This window comes from Anabrus simplex, chromosome 2 (assembly GCF_040414725.1).
Source record: "Anabrus simplex isolate iqAnaSimp1 chromosome 2, ASM4041472v1, whole genome shotgun sequence".
Taxonomy (NCBI): Eukaryota; Metazoa; Arthropoda; class Insecta; order Orthoptera; family Tettigoniidae; genus Anabrus; species Anabrus simplex.
Window position 1 is genome coordinate 482,135,358 of NC_090266.1, and position 22,257 is coordinate 482,157,614.

The 22,257-nt window shown below is 37.1% G+C and overlaps 1 protein-coding gene across 2 annotated transcripts in view; it reads left to right on the forward strand.

Annotated features, from left to right (window-relative positions):
- The window catches only part of mon2 (Mon2 homolog, regulator of endosome-to-Golgi trafficking), a 583,018-nt gene that overhangs the window by 357,463 nt on the left and 203,298 nt on the right, over positions 1-22,257 (forward strand). For both annotated transcript variants that reach the window (XM_067140860.2, XM_067140862.2), the window contains 2 exons: positions 7,058-7,220; positions 18,933-19,076. In XM_067140860.2, coding sequence (XP_066996961.1) covers positions 7,058-7,220; positions 18,933-19,076 — 307 coding nt within the window. The remainder of the gene's footprint in view (positions 1-7,057; positions 7,221-18,932; positions 19,077-22,257) is intronic.

Below are 22,257 nucleotides of genomic sequence, written 5' to 3' on the forward strand. Positions count from 1 at the left end.
AGGTTTGAAGAAATCTGTCTCTTCTCATTGCCTGAGACACGGCAAAATTCTTCAGGTCATCATCTAAGTCCCAATAGTGCTGTAAAGATGGCAAATGATTGTACCCACAACATTCAATATTTCAATCAAATTATGTATTTCATTTACAGTGATTTCGTGATCTAGTTGGTTCAAGCTCAATGCATACCACCTAGTTTCCTCAGCTAAGTACTTGACAATTTCTCTGTCTATAAATTGTTCGAAAATGTCCACTATTAAGATGGAATAATCTAAATTTGGAAATGAAGAAGGGTTCCACTGTCAAAATCAGCCTTTTTTACTCATCGAGAATTCAATTTTGTTTTTTCCTTTTTTCCTTTCCAATATCCACATTTGTGCTTGAGCCGAGGTTGGTGGATGACGAGCTGTGCCCGAATTTGGCAGGGGTGTGGGATGTGTTATGCCATTATTGTCATTGTAGGTAACATCCAGTCTAGGTCCATTTGGTAGTCTTATTTCTAAATTAGTTCATAGCTTTTGGAATGTCATATTGTCAGCCAGACAGTAATAAAAATACCAAGAAATATTACCGTGGAATTTCAGTACATAGAGCTAAATATAACTTGCCCTCCTTCATGCTCATCCATATCAGTATGTGGTTCTGGAGGCTCAACAAAAATGTCATCATCGCCATTTTGATGTCCTTATTATATATAATATAAAGAACGTTGGCCAGCGAGAAACCTCCTCTAATAATACAGAAATCTATTTATTTAACAGAGTCACGATGTTGAAACACTTCATCATCATCATCATCATCATCATCATCATCATCATCATCATCATTTCCCTTTATCCAGCTGTAGCCGGGTAGGGGCAAATATGGTTCCTCTCCACTTTCTTCAGTCTTTCCACCACTCCTCCTCCAACACTGTCACTCATTCGCTTTATGTGCCCGAACCATCTTAGTCGGCTTTTCTCTGTTCTGTCATTCATTTTTTCCACTCCAATTTCTTCCCGGATTTTCTCATTCTTTATTTTGCCTCATGGTCCAGGCTTTCACTGATATCAAGTATTTAATGTTTGATATCATTATTTGCCTTAAATCACTTTTCCAGGATACAAGACAATGGAAAAAGTTATTACTTTATAGAATTAGATAATTGTATTTTGTCCCAGCTTGCCTCTCAGACTTTGCCCTATAGTAAACTGACAGAGTAAGTGGGTGTGCAGTTTGCATCACGTAGCTGTCTGCTTGCAATCAGGAGATAATGGATTTCAACCCCACTGCTGGCAGCCCCAAAGATGGTTTTCGCTGGTTTCCCATTTTCACACCTTAATGAAGGCCATCGTCGCTTCCTTCCCACTCTTAGCCCTTTCCTATCCCATTGTTGCCATAAGACCTGTCTGTGTCAGTGTGACATAAAGCAGATTGTTTATAGTAAATGGAAAAAAAAAGAAAAAAGTGGTTGCTGAAGACAAAAAGAAAAGCTCGGAATTGTGGAAATAAGGGATTCACTGTAACAGAATGGGTGAAAGCATTAGCATGAGATTTGTGAAGGACAGAGGTGGACTTTATTTGACAAACCAGTAGAAATAAAGAGCAAGTGGAAACAATACTTTTGTTACCTATTATGTGTAGCAACATGCTGTAATCAACAAGGGGGTTATTGATGACTAGCAGTTACTGCAGCTTTGCTTGCGGAGATTTTGTAATTTGATAAAAGTAATCGTTCCTCGGTACTATACTAAGATATTATCTGAAAATCCCTTAAGTATAAAAACTCACCGAAAAACTCACCCCAGAAACTCTTTGTAAACCATGTTTGTAGTATTGCCTTTTGGGGCTAAGATGACCATGCGACATAGAACTGTACATGTGAAAAACAGTCATCTCTCAAGTCGAAAAAAGAAAATAACCCATATTTCAAGGAGATTCCAAATACTTATTTCCTCGTCTGTAATATCTTCAGTTTTTGAGATATAGGTATCCCCATAAAATAATTAAATACCTTTATCAGTTCTTCCCCCAAGCTCACCTAAGTGGATTTTCTGAAGACAAAAAAAATGCTGGTTTCTTTTATTTTTAAAGGAGATTCCAAATACCATTCTTCACATCTATAACATCTTCAGTTTTTGAGATATGGGTATCCACATTAATAAAATAATTCGACTCTTTTTTTCACTTCTTTTCACCCCCATTAAGTGCATTTTCCAAAAACAAAACAAAGAACATGTTCCTGTATTTTTAAAGGACTTTCCAAATACCAAGCTTCTTGTCTGTAACATGTTACGTTTTTGACATATACTGTAGATATACGGGTACTCATTTTTAAAATGCACCCACTTTTTCAATTCCCTTCAGCCCCTTAAATGGATTTTCCAAAAACAAAAAATATATGTTGCTTTATTTTTAAAGGAGATTCCAACTACCAATTTTCACGTCCGTAACATCTTCAGTTTTTGAGATATAAGTATCGTCTAGCCGGGCTGAGTGGCTCAGACGGTTAAGGCGCAGGCCTTCTAACCCCAACTTGGCAGGTTCGATCCTGGCTCAGTCCGGTGGTATTTGAAGGTGCTCAAATACGACAGCCTCGTGTCGGTAGATTTACTGGCACGTAAAAGAACTCCTGCGGGACTAAATTCCGGCACCTCGGCGTCTCCGAAGAATGTAAAAGTAGTTAGTGGGATGTAAAGCAAATAACATTATTATTATTATTATTATTATTATTATTATTATTATTATTATTATTATTATTATTATTATTATTATTATTATTATAAGTATCATCACAAACTAATTCAACTCCTTCTTTACTTATTTTCACCCCCACCTTGCTAGGTCTCAATTTTTTGAAAACAAAAAAGGCGTGTTTATTTTTAAAGCAGATTCCAAGTACCATTTTTTACATCTGTAACATTTTTAGTTTTTTTTTTAGATATAAGTATCCTCATGCAAATAACTCGAGTAGTGGTTCAATTCTTTCACCCCCCCTTAAGTGGATTTTTCGAAAACAAAAGAATACATGTTTCTTTATTTTTAAAGGAGATTCCAAATACCAACTTTCACGTCTATAACGTCTTTAGTTTTTGAGATATGAGTATCCTTATACATGGATTTCAACTCCTTCTTTACTTATTTTCACCCTCACCATGTTAGGTCGATTTTCTGAAAATGAAAAACGTATGTTTTTTATTTTAAAAGGAGATTCCAAATACCAATTTTGACATCTGTAGCATCTTTAGTTTTTTTAGATGTAAGTATCCTGATGCAAATAATTCAACTAATTTTTCAATTCTTTCACCCCGCCTTAAGTTTATTTTTCGAAAACAAAAGAAGACATGTTTCTTTATTTTTAAATGAATTCCAAATACCAGCTTTCACGTGTGTAACATCTTCAGTTTTTGAGATATAAATATCCTCATAAAAAGAATTCAACTCCTTTTTTATACCCCCTATAAAGTTGAGTCTCCCCCCTAACCCTCAAAAATATATGGATTTATTTATTTTTGAAGGAGATTCCAAATACCAGTTTTCAAATCTGTAACCTTCAGTTTTGAGATATAAATATCCCCATAAAAAGAATTCAATTTTTTCACCACTTTTCACCATCCCCCCAAAAATTAAAAAACAAAAGAATGTGTTTATTTAAAAAGGAGCTTCCAGATACCAATTGTCACGACTGTAACATCTTCTGTTTTTGAGATATAAATATCATCATACAAAGAATTCAACTACTTTTTCAATTCTTAAGCCCCCCCGAGGGAATTTTCCGAAAACAAAAAGTACACATTTCTTTACTTTTAAAAGAGACTCCAAATACCAACTTTCACTTCTGTAACATCTTCAGTTTTTGAGTATCCTAATAAAAATAATTCAACCCCACTTTCAGTCCGTTTAATCACCCCCCCCCCCCCTTTAAGTGTTCTTTTTTTTTTTTTTTTCGAAAACAAAAATGTATGTTTCTTTATTTTTTTAAAAGATTAAAAATACCAATTTTCACAGTGTAACATGTAAAGTTTTGAGATATACAGTAGATATGCTCATTTTGAAAATTCACCCCCTTTTCAGTTCCCCTTAAGTGGATTTCCCAAAAACAAATTATCTGTGTTTCTTTACTTTTACAGGAGATTCCAAATACCAATTTTCATATCTGTAACATTACGTTTTTTGAGATATACCTTAGAAATAATTTTTTTTAAATTCACCCCATTTTGTCACTCCTGTTCACCCCCCATTAATTGTATTTTCCAAGAACAAAAAAACCATGTGTTTCTTTATTTTAAAAGGAAATTCCAAATACGTATTTTTATGTCTTTGCACTTTCAAGTTTTTGAGATATAGATATGCTCATTTAAACAATTCAGCCCCATTTTCACCCCCTTAGCGACGTAATATCCAAAAATCCTCCCGTAGTGAGCACCTACACTCTAATACAAATGTATCCACAAAATTTCATTTCTTTATATCTATTAGGTTTGGCTCGGCGATGATGAGTCATTGCAAGAGACTATCCTCATTATTTCCGTACTGAATGTCTGTTAAAAGGAGAACAATAAAACTTTGATTTTTTTTAATGATGAGTCAGTCGGTCAGTCAGTTATGACATGTTATTTTATATATAATGATGATGGTGGTGGTGGTGGTGATGTTTATTTTTTAAAGGGGCCTAACATCTGGGTTATCTGCTCCAAGGAGGGTGGGTATTCAACAATCTGCAAAATAGGACTGGCATTGCTCTAGCAGAGATGGAACTGGCTGATAAAAAAGATGAAAGTGAGAAAGCTCTAGAATTAGATGAAGTTGGAATAGAAATTATAGCAACAGCTGAACCTTTGTCATTGCATTGGTGACTACTGAAAAGTATGTGAAAAGAGAAGCAGGTCTTAAGAGACAGGCAAAAGGGAATTATTCCTTTGTTCAAGAAAAGATATAAAAAAGTATGAAATAATGATAGAAGAAATGCAAATAAAATAATGAAACAAATTCTAGAAAGAATTTTAGAGAAAAGGTGGAAATAAACACCCAAGATGTTCAAAATCTGAACATAGATATTTTATAAGCAAGTCCCTGAGAGTAAACAGTAGTTATTAAAAGCTATTAAAAGATACATACCGGGCGAGTTGGCCGTGCGTTTAGGGGCGCGCAGCTGTGAGCTTGCATCCAGGAGATAGTGGGTTTGAACCCCATTGTCAGCAGCCCTGAAGATGGTTTCCCGTGGCTGTACCTTAATTAAGGCCATGGCCACTTCCTTCCCATTCCTAGGCATATCCTATCCCATCGTCTCCATAAGACCTATCTGTGTCGGTGCGATGTAAAACAAATAGAAAATGAAGATACATAATTTTCCTCTTCTGTTTAATAGTTACATTGTGCTTTCCCATAACTATTTTATGCTGCTCAATTAATCAAAACTCAGTTTGTGTATTTTTTCCAGATAACTGAACCTTGTTTTAGATTTGTGTTTTATGTCTGCTTTATAATGTTATTTAAATCATCGTACCCATGCATGTTGCGTACGTTTCTTTCTTTTGGAAAATAAAAGGCAGGGCCAACAGTTCATTCTATTTAATTGTTTATAGCCACAATATAGAGTTATAATCGCGCTTGTTGAAATGCTGAGTTAGTGTCTTTGTTCTTGTTTAGCTTTGGTGGATCATTTTCAACAATATCTGATTTCTCATGAAATGGTAACAATAAGAAAGGAGACTTAATTAGTTTTCAGTTGAACACTTCCAACTAATTTCTGTAATCCCTACATTGCAGTCCGTACTTACACCACTTTTGCCCACTGTCACCAAGTCTTCCATGCTGTGTTCAATGGATGGAATGCGAGTTTCCAACTTCTATACATCTATACGCTAGTTTGCAGCGTACTGGAATGTATAACTTAATTCACCTCTAGTGCAAGATAACATTCACTTCACCGATATACATAACACCATACACTAATTAAATATACTACGGACTTTCAGAATGCACCTCATGACGAACTAAATAGCAATGCGGAAAGTAACATTGCTGTGCATTTGTACAACTTCGTCATCTTGTTTGTAACTTCAGAATCACATCCCTGGGGCTCGGGAGTTTCTATGTCCTACCACCCGATGGCGTACCTTGCAATAGGGCTCGGGAGTTTGGCCGACCAACAGCCGATCTTGTAATGAGGGTTGGGAGTTCCTGCGCTAGCCAGCATGCGAATTTACTAGAGAAAGTTAAGCAAAACTATAATATCACATACAAATTCCAAATCAATAAATTCATGAAGTATTTAAAATATGAATGGAAGCGGCGCTTCCAACACATCCATGGATACTACGCGCCTGTTTGAATACCAGGAAGGGAGTACAAAACTGGAAAAGGTAGCACATTTCAGGTATCAAGGATGTCCATTCTTCCAGGATGGCAGTATAGTACAGTAAGTGAAATGTTTGCACTGAAACTAATTGGATAAATTCTCAGTTGAAGTCGAATGTAATTGCTTTTCAGACAAAATTAGCCTTACAATGCTCTGTTGATTGATTTTGCATTACAGGAGTGAGATCTGGGTGGATTTGGGATATCTCATTCGTAAACTGGAGGTAACAGGCATGGAAGTAATGAGAATGATTTCTGGTACAAAGAGATAGCAACAATTGTTGGAGGACATTCACAGTGAAGGGTTAGCGGCTGAGTTAGAAATTATAACTTTTCGGATGAAACTACTTCTGATAACTTCTGTAATTGGATCATGTGAGGTGGGTTGTATAGGAGAAAAGCAGAGAGGGACCTAGGAGGCTATGGTTAAACTCAGTTTTTATAGATGTAAAGGTACGATGTGTAGAACTAGAAGGTGCCACAGTGCAAGTTATAGATAAAGGGCTGAAAAGGTGCTTTGTTTATTAACAGAGGTGTGCAGATTAAATGCTGAAAGGCACAACAGTCTGTAAGAAGATTTATGCATATATATATATATATATATATATATATATATATTTACAATCTATTGCTTAAATCTCTAGTGACAAAATTTCTAAGATAGTTTAGAAGAAGCCAGAGATAAGTGATGATACTATTTTCTGTAAATGCCATTGGCAGATTTACAGGCGCAGACTTACAGAAGTTGTGTGGTGTTCTTCAAAATGCTGTAGCAGTTCCAGTTCACGGGGAAGCATCGCCTTTTATTCTTCCTTCCCTTAATGATGTTGTCTTAACACAGCTGCAAGATGGAGTTCTTCATTCTATGGAACTTTTGCAAAAGGTGAGAATATGACACAATTTCAAATTAAAACAGCAAGGATTTAAGACAGATAAAGTAATCTGGAATTACTTGTTCATATCCTGTATCAGTGTATTGATCCAGTAGAACAGCAATTGCTTTTATGAAAATGAATTTTAAGAATAAATGCCCATTCAATGTTTTTACACTGCATAGATTTGTCAAAAAATGTTATTTTATTGTTTACAGCATTTTATGCTAAAATAATGATTCAATATTGATATGTTAGAAAAAATACTGTTAAGTTCCACAATGATCATTTCTGAGTACAAATGAAATCATACAGTGTAAGTCAGAAATTTGAATGCTCTCGTACCCAGCAACCACCACCATTATCATGCCTGTTACAATTACCATTAGTATAATGAAATTACAGTAGAAGTCCGCTATAGCGAGTACGACATATACCGAGAACCCCGTTATAACGATAGATTATGTCCGTCCCTTCGAAATTCGTATATTAAACTGTGTATTATCCTTCGGTTACAGCGAGAACCCTATCACTGATGCATCTGTTGTTATGAGCGATTATGCACGCTTGATTTTTTCCGTTGCCGATATTTATGCACCCAGTCATTATACTGCATGCGATCGATCATCCTCGGTACCGTATCGTTTTCCTGCAAACTTCGAAGGCAATGTCAGAGTCGATTAGTAATACACGTCGACTGCTCTTCCGCGAGGAAAATGAAAGGGGTGAACATATTTTCGTAATAAATGCGTAAATAACGTGTCTGATAGCCGTTGTTAACTCGTTAAAGATAAACGCTGAATAAACGATCGCTTAATTTTAATGCTAAATACCGCAATTAAGTAAAAATGAGATAGGCCTACACCTCAAGATATGGCAGAGTGCGTCATTGATTACGAGGTTCGTTTTTATTTTCTCGCGTCCGTTAAATTACGGAAAGGCTATTATCATGTAAAGTTACAGCGAGAAGGTTATAATTTCTCTACTTCCGCTTGAAGTATGTTTTCATCATACATATAGTACAGATAAGTTAGGATATGTGACGCTATTTGAATGCCACAAAATGTGATCGACCATCTTCGGTACAGTATAGTTTTCGCGCTATGTGCATTTGCGAGCTCTCTCGTCTACATTCGAGGGCGATATTGGAGTCGATTAGTAATACCCATCGACTGCTGTTCTCAAAAGAAAATTCGAAATGAAAGAGGATAAGACGTTTTCGTAATAAATGCGTAAATAACGTGGCCGATAGCAGTTGTTAACTCGTTAAAAATAAAGGCTGAAATAAACGATCTCTTAATTTTAATAGTATACCGTATACTGAAATTAAGTAAGAAAGTGATACACCTCAAGATATGGCAGGGTACTATCACTGATTTCCGAGGATTGTTTATATTTTCTCGCGTCTAATTAAATTTCGGAAAGCTATTCCCATGTCATTTGTTACCGAGGTGGTCATTTCTTTACATACGTTCCAAATAGGTTTCCATGACACACATACGGTTAGGTTAGGTAATGCCGTTTGAAAAAGAAAACTGAAATGTTTGCCACAGAAGCCTCTGGAGTGATACCGTATTTCTTCGAATCCAAGACGACCTTTTTTTTTCTCATAATCTCGTGTGAAAAATCAAGGGTCATTTTGCATTCGCGGCCTGATAGTAATGAATACCACTGGCACTGGCAACTACTGCAGTAACCACGCTGTTTCCTTTCATTTCCCCCCCCCACCGCCCGCGCGCGCACGCAAAACTCGTTGACAATAAACGACCGCCTCTTTATCATAGGCCTAGATCACTAGCCACGGCGACCGGTCGTACAGTGCCTATGTGAAACGTCACTGGATCTCGGAAAATAGTGAAGAGAGAATGACATTCTATTATCCTCTACAAAAACGTTTCTCAAATCTGCAGAATGGCATCAAAACATGCGAGCCTTCGAATTCTTAGAAAGGCCACGGCTATCAGTAGCAGAGTTACAACGCGTCTGCTGTAACTGACACTTAGTAAAATTAAGTTTTATAGACAGCAGGAATATTTTCGTGATGGATCGTCGTATTGTGAAGATACGTGGAACAGGTATTGCCGGAAAAATTTCAACGGGTTCTCGTCGATGTGATGATGCCAATTTTAAGTTAATGGCTATTAAACACTCGGAAATGTATAATAATTGTGCAGACGCAAGAAAATACGGCATAGGCCTAATTAAAGCCCATATTCGGCGTTACCGTGAAGACAAAGATAGCTTAAAAATGCGTACTGCACAAAAAATGCATTCAGTGGCCCGCAACAAGGACGCTTTAAAGAAGTTGAAGATGAAATTGTGAGGTATGTGCACAAAAATGCAAGGGCGGAATTGCTATACCGCGGCGCAATGAACTCGTTCGTTGACTTTCAAAGTCCGCGATTAAGACCTATACATCGCTAAGCGCTGAAGTTGGCCGAATCTGGGAAGTAAGACATGCGCGTAGCGGCAGCCAGTTATATCTGACGCTGAGTGAAAGTAACAGTTTTATAGTAAGCAAGAATATTTTCCTGGTGGATCGTCGTATTGTAGGGACGCGTGGAATGTGTATTGCCGGCAAATTTTCAACGAATTCCCTTCGATATTATGATGCCAATTTTAAGTTAATGTTTATTAAACCCAATGAATTAAAGCATAATTTACAGCCGCAAAAAATACGGCATAACTAAAGCCAGTGTTCGGCGTCTACAGTCTAAAAATGCGTACTGTATAAGAAAAGACATTCATATGATTTTACAAAGCACTTTTTAAGCCTGATTAAATATTTTGAAGGAAAAAGTTGTAATCCTCTTGGATTCGGAGAAATACGGTAATATTTATTTTTCAGAATGAAATTAAACACACAGTTTCACGTAGTATGTATTTCGGAAAACAACAAACAAGTAAGCCGCAGTGTGAATATTATCCATGAAAACTCAAATTTTGAACAAACTGATTGCCATTTCATACTGAATTTAATGTGTATGGTGTTTTTACAGACTTTTTACAAAAAATCGGATATAACGACAAGCCGCTATAGCGAGTAGATTTTTCGCCATTATGAATTCTCGATATAACGGACTTCTACTGTATATTTAGCATAGACAGACAAAAGGACATATGCAGGAACATGTAATAACAAATTGTCCATTCACAAGTACTTGGGGTTGATAATAGTGATCCATCTAACTTCTGAAATGAATCAATAACTGAAAAATTATCTCTGTTAGGAAACACTATGTTTTTATCATGTGATTTGTTGATGCATATCTGAAATTGGGCTGTAAGCTGTACCATGCATTTTCAGAAAATCAGGCAGTCTTGGAAAAAGTTCTGTGGATTCTATTGAGTGTAAAAATAAGCTATACCATTAATAAAAATGAAATGGTGTTTGTTTGTTTTGGATAGGCTCGAAAACTACTTGACTGATTGAACTGAAATTTATTAGGGATGTAGAGTAAAATAACAAGTCACACAAGGGATAGTTTTGATTTTGGTACATTTCATTGTTTCAAACTAATGGGGGATGTTATAAGGGCATGTCCCAAATTTGGGCAATTTTTGTCTTATATAAACTAAAATAACAGGTAAATGGTTGGTCCTATTGAAAAATGAAGTGCAACTTGTGACTTTAAAATTAAATTTTCTATATGAAATGTTATATACATTTCTTCATAACTCTTAGCAGTTTTTGAGAAATTTCTGCCTTTTTTTGGCTGTGGTTGCCTTAACTAATGAATAGTCTATTCATTTTGCACATAAGTAGGGTTCGCATGAAGCCCTGTTTGTCATCATTCATGTAAATTCATTGTTGGTTTGTTAACAGGCCAGCTGATCAAGGAGAGTGGAATTCTGCATAAAGCATTTGGTTACAGTTATATTGTTGAGAGTGCTAAGCATGCTTATCCATATTTGAGGACTGCTGCGGGCTGTAGTTTATTTATTCAGCCATATTAATTGTCATCAGCATTGTACTATATTTATATTCTATGTTTCTGTATTTTTATTATCATCTATGTTTAGGATTCATATTTGGTGGGTTTATAAATCACATTTCATTTTGCATCATTATCATCACAGTACTATACGGTATTTATATTCCGTGTGTCAATTTTTAAATTATTGAATAGGTTTAGTATTCGTATTTAGTGGGTATAGATTTCACACTTCATTTTGTGTAGTCTTAGAATTCACATCTCTTGTTCAGTTATTTTTATTATTACAGTATTATTATTACAGTTACCAGTTTTGATTTATAGTTAAATCTTTTCTAATATTTTATTGTGAGACATGATGTGACCACCACAGGCCCTGACCTGAGTCCGACATTGGTGCCACTTACTTGTGCCAATCTCATCCGGTTAGCCTTCCTGTGTGACCTCACTTCGCCAACTCATTTTCATTTCCGGTCCCAACATTATTTTAGTCACGGCTAGCTTTACGTGGTGTAATCTCGACTGTTGGAGTGGGCATAACCTGTATATTTATGTATGTACTTGATGAGGTCATAAATATTGTCTACAAGAGTGTGCTGTTAGACACACATATACTTGTGGGCCACCTTCATTTAACCACTTTAATCCTTGCTCATAAATCCATACGAAGAACTGGCACTTTTACTAGTTATCTATGTAAGATGGAAAATATTAGTATGGGACCTTTCTGTGATAATACAACTGGGATAAATAAAAATTGAAATATAAATATAAAGGAAATACCATTAACAAACCATGAAAGATGGTAAGTAAAATTTTTTACCACAATATATAAATTATAGGCAATAAAATATAACTGTTTGCAATAATTTAGGCACATGTAGACCAAAATCTATTCTTTAAAGCTGAACAGAAAAGGAGCTGGTATAACAGTATTTCTCTCTTCAGTGTTGAGTATGAGAGTAATATAAGTATTACTTAATTTGCATTAGATTAATAATTAAAGAGAAACTCTATTGTTTATAGGAATTGACAGGCCTTATGAAGAAAAAGTGCTCATATTTTTAGAGGAGCTGTCTGAGGCAGTGGAGGACTCAGGAATATACAGAGTAGAGAAATTACCGTATTTACTCGTGTATTAGATCGCCTCGCGTTTTAGACCCCCTTGGCTTTTCGAGATGAAGGAAATGAAAATAATAAATCTCGCATACGAAACCTCTCAACGTAATTCGTCAGAGAAGAACAACGATTCCCCTTCGGAGCGGGTACAAGCCTTATGCAGCTCTGAAGACAAAATACAAATTTCTGAATAGTTTTGTCTGTACAACCCACGCAATGAAAACATGCGTCGAAGTCATGCAGTACATCTGTCTTTTGTAGTTAAGAAATGTCCGCCTCCATAGTGTAGGCCTACTGTAGCTCTGATGACATCGCACAAATAGGTAAAAAATTTCGTGTCTGACCCGGGCATTGCAAGCACGCATCAGTCATGTATATGTCTGTGTTTTGTAGTTAAGAATGTCCGCAAGCGTAATGGTTAACACAGTTAGCTGCCCATCTCGGGAGCCTGAGTTTGTTCCCACTACTGTATTGCCAGAGATTTACGAATGGCAGGAAGGTTGATTTGCACCGAGCTCGATAGCTGCAGTCGCTTGAGTGGGGCCAGTACCCAGTAATCGGGAGATAGTGGGTTCAACCCCCACTGTCGGCAGCCCTGAAGATGGTTTTCCGTGGTTTCCCATTTTCACACCAGGCAAATGCTGGGGCTGTACCTTAATTAAGGCCATGGCCGCTTCCTTCCAACTCCTATGCCTTTCCTATCCCATCGTCACCATAAGACATATCTGTGTCGATGCAATGTAAAGCAAATGGCAAAAAAATAAATAATAATAATAATAATAATAATAATAATAATAATAATAATAATTGATTTGCGGTAAAAATGGTACATGCAACCCCCTTCCACCGGGGGCCTGTCTGAAAAAGAGCTGCACCATCCCGGGATGAGGAAACAAGTTTACTTTAGTTAAGAAATATTCACGGTTGTTGCTAGGCCTATCAATATAGGCAGGCGAGATCATTAACAAAGTAATCGTTTAATATCTCATAACTCGGGCCAATATAGGGTTTTTTGGGAGAGAAGTAGGTTTAAAACATGATAAAAACAATCTAATCACAATTGTTTTACTCGTCAAGGTACCTAACAAATAATAATATTGGTTTTTCATGTCCCCACTTACTTTCAACGATTTTCGGAGACGCCAAACAAAACATACTAGGGTATGCGTTAAAAAATGGGAGGCAGCAAACGTATGAAATCAAACATTATGATAATAAAACGCATTACCGCCACACTTATAGATAATTAACAACAATTATAATAGGAAATTATTTATTGTCTACCTATTCAATACTATCCACCTTTCGGTGGTTACAGCTTCATACAATTATATCTCTTTATGCGACATGTTTCGCTCACTTAATGAGCATTCTCAGCCTTATCTTAATCTTAAATGATGACCTTGAACAATAGTGAACATATTAAAAAGTCAATTGTCGGTATTAAAATTACCATAGTCTCTAAAATTAACTTACATTACATCTAAAAAAGACAACACTAAACACTTCTTAAAATGTGATAACATGAGTGATTAAAATTATCACATTGTCAATCCAAAACCTTGTGTCTGAAACTAATAATAGATCTTCAGCTTATAGTTTCTTTAATCCCAAACAGCTCCAAGGTAAACTCTAATCTTACAGAAACAAAACTGAATACAAAAATTATATGACGTAGTGTATCTGAGATATGTGTATTAATAGAGTGTCATCATGATGAATTGTGAATACATTAGAATTCATATTGCCTTAAGACACAACAAGCAGAATGCAGAATATGTGTGGAAGCCAAAAGTAGGATCCAGTTGAAGTTGCTGTCATACTTATTTTCAATGTAGATAATAGGTTGTGTTACGCAGTCTACAAAGTATAAAGCTTCGTGCTTCACCTTCGACTAAGTTAAACGGGTTGTGGGATTTGTTATTCAGGATGTTAGGTACATCCTACCGATCCAGAATTGTTAACATTAAGTCATCCGTTTAACTTACTTTCCAGTGACTTCCACTGTGCACTCCATCTTGGAAATTGTATCTATTGAGCAAGTTGCTGTATGATATAGGCTGTGTAGCTGTAAGGTTGCATTCAGAAGATTGTGGGATCAAACCCCACCTTCAGCAGACTTGAAGATGGTTTTCCATGTTTTCCCATTTCACACCAGGCAAATGCTCGGGTTGTATTTTAATTCACTTGTTTCTTCCTTCTCAGTTTTCCTATCTCATTGCCAAAAACCTCTCTGAGTTAATACGATGTTAATCCGCTAGCAAGAAAGAAAAATGTCTGCTTCTATTCGTAGCACATGTCCAAACCGTCATAGTCTGCTGACACATTTTCTGTTAGTTGAACGCTGTGACAAATTGGTTTTTAAATCTATGTTGGATACACAGTCCATTTTAGTGTTATCGTTATACCATTTGTGTATTTAGTCTTCAGGTCGCTTAGTCAGTGGCCTGCCTATTTTATTGTCAGACTGCATTTGGTACTGTAGAGTGCAACTTGCTGGACAATAGGCAATATCTCCAATTTCAGGTTGTCTTTCATCCAGTGATCACAAGCGACATATGTTGTTGTTCACCACATAGAATATTGTGGTCGAAGTCTGAAGTTTTATCTACCCATAGTCAATTTTGATACACTTTTGCCTCATTGAGTTAACGTAAATGCAAACATGGCTGTCATCCACATTGTCACAGTTTTTTTATAAGTACCCTTTTAACTCATTGGCAGCGACTTACGTAACCGTTCTGTACGCCGCCATTTTGGACCAAAAGCCGACGTACGGAACTGTTCCGTACCAACTTATAAACGTTTGTGATGGGTCTTGCGCCACATGTGGATTATTCCTTGAAGGTCAGTGATTCTTCTAAATGGAATACACCCTTCTAAGTTCACAGAATACTGTATAAAAACACAAAATGCTATTTGCTTGCGCTTGTTAGTAAATAAACATGGCTGTTGATTATGTAGATATTGTAAAGTGGTTAGATTTTTCTTCAGACACCTCCAACTGAAAGGAATAAACATCCTTCTAGGCCCTGCAAAGTGTACAAGGCTCATAAAATAATGTCTGAAGTGAGGTGGCTATGTGAAAATTGTGGTGTTCCACTTCATCTGGAGAGCTGCTTCAAAAAATATCACACGATGAGTCACTACTGAAGACTGAAAAACAGTTAACGAACAGTTAGGCATTGATCTGTGATGTATATAGCTTTATAAAAATGCCACTTTTTGATCGATTCTCAATAAACAAAATTAATGCATAATTCTCGAATATAGTTTTTTTCTGTCTTTGCAGGTTAGATTATTAAGTAACATAGGAAACTTAAAAGGGTCCACCTTTTCAATACAAATAAATGTTATAGTTTATTTACAACATATATTTACACTTGGAACTAGTTTCGACGCTGTTTGGCGTCATCTTCAGCCAAAATGTGGGAAATAGGCATAGGCGTAAGCATGCAGACATTTATATTATACAAGATGTTAAATCAGTGTGATTAAATGAGAGACATGAAATCGTGAAGTACAATGTCAGTTTCAAAATGGTCATGAAGGGTGAGTCAAAATTGTATAAACATGAGATAGGATTCAAAAACATAATCACTTAAAATACATATAAATTGTAACAAAACCACACAGAAGTTCGAGATGATTGGCATTGGAGATTCAAATTATTTCAGACACTCTTCCATTGAATGTTGCCTGCCACGAGTGTAGTACAAAACATAGGTTAGATTTCAATAAACACAATCGTCTCAGAAATGCACATAACATTTTAAAAATATTTTTGGGTTGAGATGAAATTTGGCAGTTAGGAATTGAAATCACTTATTCACTAAGTGTCAATTCAAAACCAGCTGTGAAGGGTGAGACAAAATTGCATAAGCGTGAGTTTGGACTCAATAAATGCAAATGCAACACACTCGAAACTGTAGGTTTGTGATGGATTTGACACATAAAGGTCTGCGTTCACTCATTCATTGAATGGCACTGGTGCGAGTGTAGTTCAAATATGAGTTAGGATATAACAGAATCAAGCCTCGTAGAATTGCACGTGATGTCTGAACTCGTGGTGCGAGATGAACTTGGCAGTAAAGGTTCGAATTTGTAGATATTCAGTAATGCCACTTCAAAACAGTCCATGAAGGGTGAAACAAAAGCTATAACTCACACGAGTTAGGACTCATTAAATACTACTTTCAAATACAAATAACATATTCAAATTTTCCGTTGTACAAGGTGAAATTGGCAGTTAAAGAATTAAAATTTCAAGGTGAGTTAATGACCTTTTAAGTAGACCACGTTTTTGAACAGCCTTTGCTTCGGATTCAAACACCATGATGAATGGTTCAGGTAATCAGTTATTGACAAGATAATAATAGAAATCAATCTTACAACAATGGTGACTATACAAACAATAAGCTCTATATTCAGTGCACTGCATTCATTTTGCATTGTTGAAATGAGTGACAGTCTTTGAATGGAACCAACAATGTAGGTAGATGAACAAAAGCATAAAATAACGTATAATAAACCACGTACGTTCTAAAATATACAAAATACACAAAGCGGCCCAACAAATTATTAGCACGAAATCGTATAATGCCCATGAGAAGTCAAGACAAATCTGTTAATTCTATACACGAAAAGTGCTAGCAGTAGGGTTAGGATATTAGGCAGGATGTCCACCCTAGTCAAGATAGGAACAATAAAGACAAATGGAACAGACTTACAGTACATAGCGGTGCTGTATCATCAATCATCACTACCACTGGAAACACTCCTTGGCTGGAATCACATGCCCAAAGTGACTGGAAAGTCCAAAGGATGACGTCTGCGATGTAATGTTCACTGGAGTCCAAATTCCAAGTAGCATTTAACATCTCGAACATCAGGGTATCAGATAAAGGCTGGCGTAAACAGCTCACAAGAACAAATGCAATAAATAGCACGTGGTAACTTCCACAGATTGTTAACGTGCGATATCAAAGTAGTTCCAAAACAATGTAGACTTCGTTGAAATCTCAATATGACGAGTTCAAACATTTGCAGTAATTAGTATCGAGCACGATATTCTGGTGCTTTTGTACAATAACTGTTCACGATGCTTTTCGCGCCAAGCTCGTTGCTATGTTCAAACGGCGATTGCAGGCAGCAATTCATGACGATAACAATTTTTAGGCGACTAGCACAATGTTCAAAGTTCACAATGATTCTCATCGCGGCCCGGAAGGACCAAAATTTTATGTTGCGAACGACGAAACAACATATCGGCCGCACATAACAAAGTTCAGTTCCATAGGCGCACAAATACAGTTTTGAAACAAATCAAATGGAGGACCAGACTGCCCCAAACGAGCAGACACAAACACATCACTCACAAGGTGATTCAAACATTTATTACACATGAATAAAACACTGCATATTTACACATTATGTACAACAAATTCGAAGGTACACCAAAACACGTGTACTGCTGCCGGTCGCCATGTTCAGTGTCTGTGTATAAAACAATAACGCAGCAGCACATTGCCAACTGTTACAAAATGAAATGCGGCAGACGAGTACCAACACAAAAGCAACAGTACCATTTCCTTCCGCTTGACATCACTCCAGTCACTGTTGTTTCTCCACCATCTTCTCACCTCCTTTATTCTTTGGTTTTCCACCTTGTGTTGTTTATACTGTCCTCTTTCACCTTTCCGAGCATGCTTCTAAGGAACTTCATTTCCACTCTCTGAAATCCTGCTTTTCCCTCTGTATTTTGTAGTCCACATTTCTGCCTCAATACTTCAGAAGAGGGATAAAATAGGTATTGTGTAACACCTCTTTGCATTGTCATGGTACATTTTCATTCTATACTATATCCCGTATGCTCTGGTAAAACTTCCTACTATTTGCACCCAGTTACTGATTTCATATGTTATAGTCTGATATTGTGACATTAAACATCCTAAGTCATTGAAGGTGTCATCTACTTCCAGAGGCTCATTTTTTTATTATGCCTCTTTCAGTCCTCTGGCTTCTTGTTACCACCTATGTTTTACACTTGACTTCACTTATTTTCATGTCCCTATTCTTCTATTAGTTCACTCTCACCCCATATCACATTGTCATCAGCAAATAACGAAACTCCAGTATTCTCGGGCTCCATCTTCCTTTTCACTTACTTGTGTACTTCATTATAATGACGAACAAAAGAAGGGGCAATGCACTTCCTTGCCTCAGTCCTGTCTTCACTTTAAATCAATCTGTCTCTCCAGTCCTTGTCTTCACTCTAGTTTTACTTTTTCTGTACAATGCCTGGATCATGTGTACAATCTCCACTGCAACTCATTATTGTTATTTATTCATCCCTTTACTGCATGTTAAGTATTTCAATTGAAAAATCACTTAATCAACTGGAAACAAGAATGAAGTTCTATATTACATTTCACACATCAAATGCCAGAAAGATTTTTGAACATCTTCCTTAAGGTACAATAACATCTTGACTAGCAGTTTCTGTTTAAACAATACTTGGAAATGTGTAGTAGTGATTGCAATAATAACATTTTTCTTGTGTAAATTACAACTTTTTGAATCTTTTCTGAATTAGGAAAATGATTAAGGAACTAATTTATATCCTCTTTGTTTGTGCTGAGATTAAAATATTCATTGCATTGTTTTCAGGAAGCTCTTTCTGGTACAGAAAACATGAAGACAATGATTGCTGCAATATTCAAACAGCTGTTAGCTTTCACAAAGTTTGCTTGTCAAGCTCCTCCATATGGTAAACTGGAAACGAAGAACATATCCCAAATGAGGGGAATTTCTGTAAGTACATTACATGTATTATTTGGACATCAACATCTTTTATTAATTGAAACACAGTCTGGACAAATTTAATCCCAAGTAAATTAAAGAATATTTACTTTGCCAATGTAGTCATAAATAATGCTACTGGAAGTTGGCAATGTAATTGTGAAAGAAACATACCAGAGGTTGGGTATAAACCTCTTGGAGGCAGTCTACTTACACAGCATAGACTGATAGTAGTACTTCTGGGTCATCATACATGGACAGACATCCTCTCCTTGCAAAATCAAATACCTGTGCAGTTGGCTCATTTTTCTTGGTTCAGAGATTCTGAATGCAGTTAGGATGAAGGTAAACATTTTTCTTAGTATATAAAAATAAAAATAAATTTAGGAAACAGATCGAGAGCAGTACCTTACCATGTAAGAATGTGTGGAGAGAGTACACATAAAGAACGAATATGGGACCAAATGTTTGGCTGCATCCTTTGTCTGTGGAGGATAGAATAATAATGGTAGTGGTCATAGTTGGCAAGTAGACACTGAGTGGGGATACAGATAGAAGAATTGAAAAAGGGAGTGGTTATCTGATGTTATGTCTGGGTGTTTCCCTAGACCTGAACACCAGTTGATGTCCAACTCCAGAATCACAAACAGCAAGAGGGTGGGAAGTTGGCGGTAGAGGACTTTAACTGTGAAACAATCATCAAACATGGTTTGATGGTGCTGGGTGTGAATGGGGACAGGAAGGTCCATGTTAGGGTTTTTTCTTGTACTGCAGTGACTGCACATTTGGTTGGATAGTGTCTTGGTAAAGCCAATGTAGAAAGCTGGGCAGAGCATGCATTGAATCTGGTAGATGATGTTTGATAAAGTGTAGTCATGATGACCTAGTATCAGGTAAGACTTGTTAGTGGTGCTTGATGTATGTAAACAGCAGGTCTTATGGCAACTGTGTTCACAGGGGAAAGAGCCAGAAGGGAGTGGACGTTGGTGTGGTTCATAGCAAGGCCAACAAGAAAGACAGGCCCGGGCACGCTCACGAACGAGCGAATTCATATGACCCATCCAGTCTTTGTCGAACAACTGCACTTACATGAATGATCCTTGGATTTCCTCCCATAAATAACCTAGTTTTTTTATTTTACAAGCATTTGAACACTGTAACAGTAATCTCTGCATCTTACACAGCCAGCTACATTACGAATCGCAAGCGACTGCAGAAAAGGAATCATCATGAAAAATAAACGGGAAATAAATAGCTTAATTTGAGGATTGAAAGGTATCTCTAGACATTTTTATTTTAATCAAATAATCAGTGCAATTCTTTGTGATTGGAATTTTTTTTTTTTTTTGTAATTTGACATATACTGCTTAGATCAATTAATTAAATTCATTTCATACAATACACTTCCTTCACATTTGTTACTGCATGAGAAAACAAAAAATAACTTACCAACTTACTGCAGTTTTCCATTGTCCTACTTCTCTCTTCGGTCCTACTGAAGAAATGCTCACAACGTGAAATAACATTCTCTTGCTGTATTTGTTGATTTATACACTATGTGATCAAAAGTATCCGGACACCTGGCTGAACATGACGTACAAGTTCGTGGTGCTCTCCGTCGGTAATGCGAGAATTCAATATGGTGTTGGCCCACCCTTAGCCTTGATGACAGCTTCCACTCTTACAGGCCTACGTTCGATCAGGTGCTGGAAGATTGCTTAGGGAATAGCAGCCCCTTCTTCACGGAGCACTGCACTGATGAGAGGTAGCGATGTCGGTCGGTGAGGCCTGGCATGAAGTCGGTGTTCCAAAACATCCCAAAGGTGTTCTATAGGATTTAGGTTGGGACTCTGTGCAGGCCAGTCCATTACAGCGATGTTATTGTCGTGTAACCACTCCGCCACAGGCCGTGCATTATGAACAGGTGCTCGATCGTATTGAAAGAGAGCAATCGCCATCCCCGAAGTGCTCTTCAACAGTGGGAAGCAAGAAGGTGCTTAAAACATCAATGTAGGCCTGTGCTGTGATAGTGCCACGCAAAACAACAAGGGGTGCAAGCCCCCTACATGAAAAGCACGACCACATCATAACACCACCACCTCCAAATTTTACTGTTGGCACTACACACGCTGGGAGATGACGTTCACTGGGCATTCGCTATACCCACACCCTACCATTGGATCGCCACATTGTGTACCGTGATTCTTCACTCCACACAACGTTTTTCCACTGTTCAATCATCCAGTGTTTGCGCTCCTTACACCAAGCGAGGTGTCGTTTGGGATTGACCTGCGTGATGTCTGGCTTATGGGCAGCTGCTCGACCATGAAATCCAAGTTTTCTTACCTCCCGCCGAACTGTCATAGTACTTGGAGTGGATCCTGATACAGTTTGGAATACCTGTGTGATGGTCTGGATAGATACCTGCCTATTACACTTGACGACCCTCTCCAACTGTCGGCGGTCTCTGTCAGTCAACAGACGAGGTCGGCCTGTACGCTTTCGTGATGTACGTGTCCCTTCACGTTTCCACTTCACTATCACATCAGAAACAGTGGACCTAGGGATGTTTAGGAGTGTGGAAATCTCGTGTACAGACTTCTGGCACAAGTGACATCCAATCACCTGACCACGTTCGAAGTTTGTTAGTTCCGCGGAGCGCCCCATTCTGCTCTCTCACGATGTCGAATGACTACTGAGGTCGCTGCTATGGAGTACCTGGCAGTAGGTGGCAGCACAAATCACCTAAGATGAAAAACGTATGTTTTTGGGGGTGTCCGGATACTTTTGATCACATAGTGTATTTCCATGAGTGAAGTAATTTAAGTTAGTGCTCTACAGTTGATGTCCCTGAGAGGGGAGTGGGAGGTTTGGAGAAGGTAATAATTGATTGTTTTTGAGAATGGTAAAATAATTACTGCCAACATCATTTCTGAACAGCATTAATAACACAGGAGAAATGTACACCAAAGTAAAGGAAACAAAGCAGGGTTGAGAACCAAAATTATGCTCAGAAAATTTGAAATATTTTACAAGATTAGATATGAAACTCATATTTTAATTTCATGACATCATGAATTGAAAAGTATTATGACACTGAATTTACTTCCTAAATCTGGTAACTAATTGAGTCAGCACTTATGCTGAAATAAAACAATGGTATTTGCTGTATATATATTCATTTACAATCTAA